We start from the raw sequence: 4042 nt of genomic DNA on the forward strand, positions 1-4042 counted from the left end.
TTTTTTAGCATATTTTTTTATAGTTGTTGCTCCTTTAGTAATTGAGCTTCCCACAGCTTTCTCAGCTAACTTGCTCACACTTGACTATTTCACCGTATGATTGTTACTTTCTACCAATATAGATATTGTATAACTTTGCCTGCAAGGTTTAGACAAATCGAAAGAAGTCACCTAGAAAACAATCACCTAGGTTTTTGCCTATGTTGAGACTTGAACTCTGGCGTTACTATAGTTTTTGTCTCACTTCATTGTTCGTTGGATCACACCTTTGAAAGGAAATGATAAATAGAAATTAAAACTGCCATTGTGTAGTTCAAAGGAAATGAGAAAAAGAAAATTGAAATTTCTCCAATGCATAAAAATGTCATATGAAGACAACCCGAATTTTCACTGGTTGAAACAATTTCCAGTGACCGGTTGACTATGTGAATCATTTCTTTCTCTCTGGTTTTTTTGGATTCTCTCATCATATCTACAAATAATATAAAAACGCAAACTCTTTTTTTTTCCCTTAATTACAGAATAGAAGAAAAAAAACCTAAAAATCAATAATTGGTTCTCCAATGGTAAGATTACGCTCCAATGTCCATGGCAAATTGAAGAGCTTTGCTGTAATGAACTTGAAGATTTTATTCACATTGATATTGTAGGTTGCACTTGAGAAAAATAGTGTTGCATTTATTGCCTTTGCATATGCTCTTGCCTGTTGAAAATGATATTAGAACACTATGAATATCAAAAATCTCCAAGACATGTGATTAGGAAAAGAAGATATGAGGACATAAAAAAAACCAGATGCAAAAATATATTATAAAATCTTGGAGTCATGAACATGAGTTCACACTGAAAATTCTAAAAGAAAAAAAAATTGTAACATATACTCCAAATAGATATGAACTAATAATTTTAAAAATATAATAGGTTCGAGGCAGAAAATTTAAAATAGAACTCCATAGAGTTTTAATAACCTATGTGGCCAAGTTTCTACAAAGCAAAAAACATTTTTTTGTAAAAGAAAGTGTTTTATTTTTCAAAGTAGAAGTGTTTGGCCAACTTTACACCCCAATGTGAGACTTTCCGGCGCGAATCCGGATTAGTCGGGCCCCAATGTGCGTACTGGATACCGAGTGAGAAATCAAAAAAAAAAAAGTGTTTGGCCAAGCTTTTAGAAGGACAAAAAATGCTTTTAAGTAGAAGTTGAAGCAGTTTTGGAGAAGCAGAAAAAAGTAGTTTTTCTCCAAAAACATTTTTGGGAAAAATAGACTTAAAACAGTTTTTAAAAACTTGGTTAAATACTAATTGCTCCTCAAAAGTAATTTTTAAATTAATTAGTCACACACAAACTGCTTATTATGAAAAGTATTTTTGAGAAAACCATTTAAAAAATACACTTCCAAAAAAAAACTGATTTTTGCTGCTTGGCCAAAAGGCTATAAATCTGGTATTTTCGCTTTCAGTTCCAGAATGTGATCAATTCAAAATATGTCTCTCTTAATCAAGTACTATTATTAATGTTTTTTATTTCTCGTCTGTTTATTTATCAGAATTATAGTATTCGGAGAGTCAAGAAAGAATGAGAAAAATACCTGACTTGCAATTGTCCATTGCAGATCCAATGGCAATTTCACAAAGTCATCAAACTTTGTTCCTATCATTACAGGAATTGCTGTCTGATTATATTGTCTTGCTTGTTGATACCAGCTAATGACACTGCAATTCAACACCAAAATAATTTTAGACAATAAAAAAAAACGCCGCGTTAACTCTAAGCAAATTGGAGTCGACTATAAAGCAAACGTAAACTTTAGAATTATCATCCTTAGCTTCTTGTTCTCTCTAAGCAAATTGGGATCGATTATAAAGGAAATGTAAACTTAAAAAAAAATCCTACCTTCTAATTCAAAAAAAAAAAAAAAAAAAAATAATAATAACTCATACCTATTGAGTGTACATCGACTTGTGAGATCAAACATGAAACACATAGCAACCGAATCCTTGCAAGCCATTGGAATATTAGTTGGGGCAGAAACATCATCTGCATTATTAATAATCATTTCAGAAAAAATCGAAAATAAAATATTTTGATTAAATTCACATCGTTTTAGATCTAAATTGGTATTTTCTAATACCCTTTTCTCTGTTCTATTAAAAGAAAATAAAAGAAGATCGAATGCATATATTACCTTTAACTTCCCAAATGCTATATGAGATTCTTGTCCCTCTCACACACAAAGTTTTATCCATCTGATTTAACCCTTTAGTTGAAAAGTCTTCATCTGCTGCTTTCTCTTTTCCTACATACTTTGTCTTCAATTGAAAATACACACAAGAAAAGTCAAAACCAAGCTTGAAAAATGGAAAATTATAAATACATAAACTAGAAATTGAGAGAATCCTAATTATTGTTTATAAAATTGACATATTGCGTTACTCAAATCCAAAAGTTAGCTCATGAACCGAAAATTATAAATCCAAGATAATATAAAACAACAACTCATTCCTCGGCCAATTGCAGAGGCGGATGTACTGTATCACCCACATGTTCAACTGAATCCATAACTTTCGACGCAGAGCGAAAAATTTTTATGTAAAAATTTATTAAAATTGTAAAAATAGTAGATATGAACCCATAGGAATCCATTCTAAAAACTTTAAAAGTTGAACTCACATGGTTTAAATCCTGGATCCGCCTAGATACCCAAAACTAGGCATCTGGAGGTAATCAGCTCGACATGGGCAGAGCCTAGTATTTCGACACGGATTATAGATATATACGACAAAAATCATCAAAATTTCAATAAATATTAAATTTTGAAATCATAATTTTAGAAGTATAATGAGTTCAATAATAAAAATCTAAAAATTGAGTCCATCAAATTTAAATTTGGGATTCGCCTCAGAAATGAGGCCAAGATTCAATAAAATCAAGAATAGAAAGAGAAAAAACTAACCAAGAAACTTGTCTTTCCAATTTGATTATCACCCAAAAGGCTAATCTTCAACGCAACAACATCCTCAGACGAATCCTTAGAATGGTCACAACAACATGTAGATGCTAAACTCCCCGAAAATCCACTCTCCGAACTCGTGACGGCGGACGACGGCGGAGAAGCCATATTCCCGGTGGTGGTGCTCGGAAAAGATTGATTATGTGACAATTGTCTATAATTAATAGACTTACCTATCCAACAAGCAAGAATTTTGTTCCAAAATGAACTAAAATATTTGTTTAGGATTGTGAATTTGCAAATGATTTTCCTTTTCATATTCAAATGAAGCATTCTTCTATAACAAAGGAGCAAACGTTTTGTCATTTTTTTGGTTTTGGTTTGTTTTGTTTTGAGTTTTAAGAGAGGGAATTATAGAGAAAATGGCCTAAAGAGGGAGCTGCTAAATGCTAGTAGCTTCTTCTTTTGGCCTCAAAAGTAAAGGGAAGTCTCTTTTGGAATATTAATCATATTTCTTTTTTTAAAAGTGTTTTTTGGGATTTACTTTGAATTTTTACCATTCAATTTTTTTAATTCTTGTTTTAATATTTTGTGTGGTTAACGGCTATTAGCATTGTAACTATGGCCGTGTATTGAGGGACGGTTGACCGTTTTAATAGGTTTAAAATATCAGAATTTTTGTTCAAATGTGGTTGTCATTTTTTTCCTTCTGTTTTTTAATTAATTTCAAATATGGTTGCCTATAGGTTGGTGAGAGATTTTTTTTTTTTCTGTTTTGGTTCATCTTAGGGATCAGCAAAATGTTTGTTGAGCTTTAGTTATTATTCCTACTAAAAGGGAAGATCCACATTTATTTTTTGAGTTTTTGGTTGCCATTTATTTTCAGTTTTTTATTGGAAACTTTGCGTTGGTGCTTTTATTTATTGATTTTTGACTAACTTTGGAAGAAAATAATAAAAAAAAACAAAAATACTTTTTTCTTCTTATTAAAATTCAAACTCTTATCGACAATTATTGTTCAAGGAGGTTATTATGTCCATTCAAAAAGTAAATGGGGTATTATTTTCCAAACATTAAAGGTTAAGATGGTGAAA

The 4042-nt window shown here is 31.1% G+C and overlaps 1 protein-coding gene across 1 annotated transcript; it reads right to left on the minus strand.

The window, feature by feature from the left end:
* Nucleotides 1-323: 323 nt before the first annotated feature.
* LOC107768870 (septum-promoting GTP-binding protein 1-like) lies at nucleotides 324-3441 on the minus strand. The gene is made up of 5 exons (XM_016588029.2): nucleotides 2952-3441; nucleotides 2184-2307; nucleotides 1939-2035; nucleotides 1587-1710; nucleotides 324-703 (listed from the first exon to the last, which is right to left on the minus strand). Exons 1-5 carry the CDS (start codon nucleotides 3312-3314, stop codon nucleotides 539-541), a joined length of 873 nt encoding a protein of 290 aa, XP_016443515.1. The 5' UTR covers nucleotides 3315-3441; the 3' UTR covers nucleotides 324-538.
* Between the last annotated feature and the right edge of the window lie 601 nt (nucleotides 3442-4042).

This window comes from Nicotiana tabacum, chromosome 8 (assembly GCF_000715075.1).
Source record: "Nicotiana tabacum cultivar K326 chromosome 8, ASM71507v2, whole genome shotgun sequence".
Lineage (NCBI taxonomy): Eukaryota > Viridiplantae > Streptophyta > Magnoliopsida > Solanales > Solanaceae > Nicotiana > Nicotiana tabacum.

What these genes read in the sequence shown, in the direction of transcription:
- LOC107768870 (XM_016588029.2), bottom strand. Translation starts at nt 3,314, where the DNA reads ATGACAAAACGTTTGCTCCTTTGTTATAGAAGAATGCTTCATTTGAAT. An exon ending in TTGGAAAGACAAGTTTCTTG is followed by an intron (nt 2,308 to 2,951) that starts GTTAGTTTTTTC and finishes TTTCAATTGAAG; the next exon opens with ACAAAGTATGTAGGAAAAGA. An exon ending in AGTCGATGTACACTCAATAG is followed by an intron (nt 1,711 to 1,938) that starts GTATGAGTTATT and finishes GTTGAATTGCAG; the next exon opens with TGTCATTAGCTGGTATCAAC.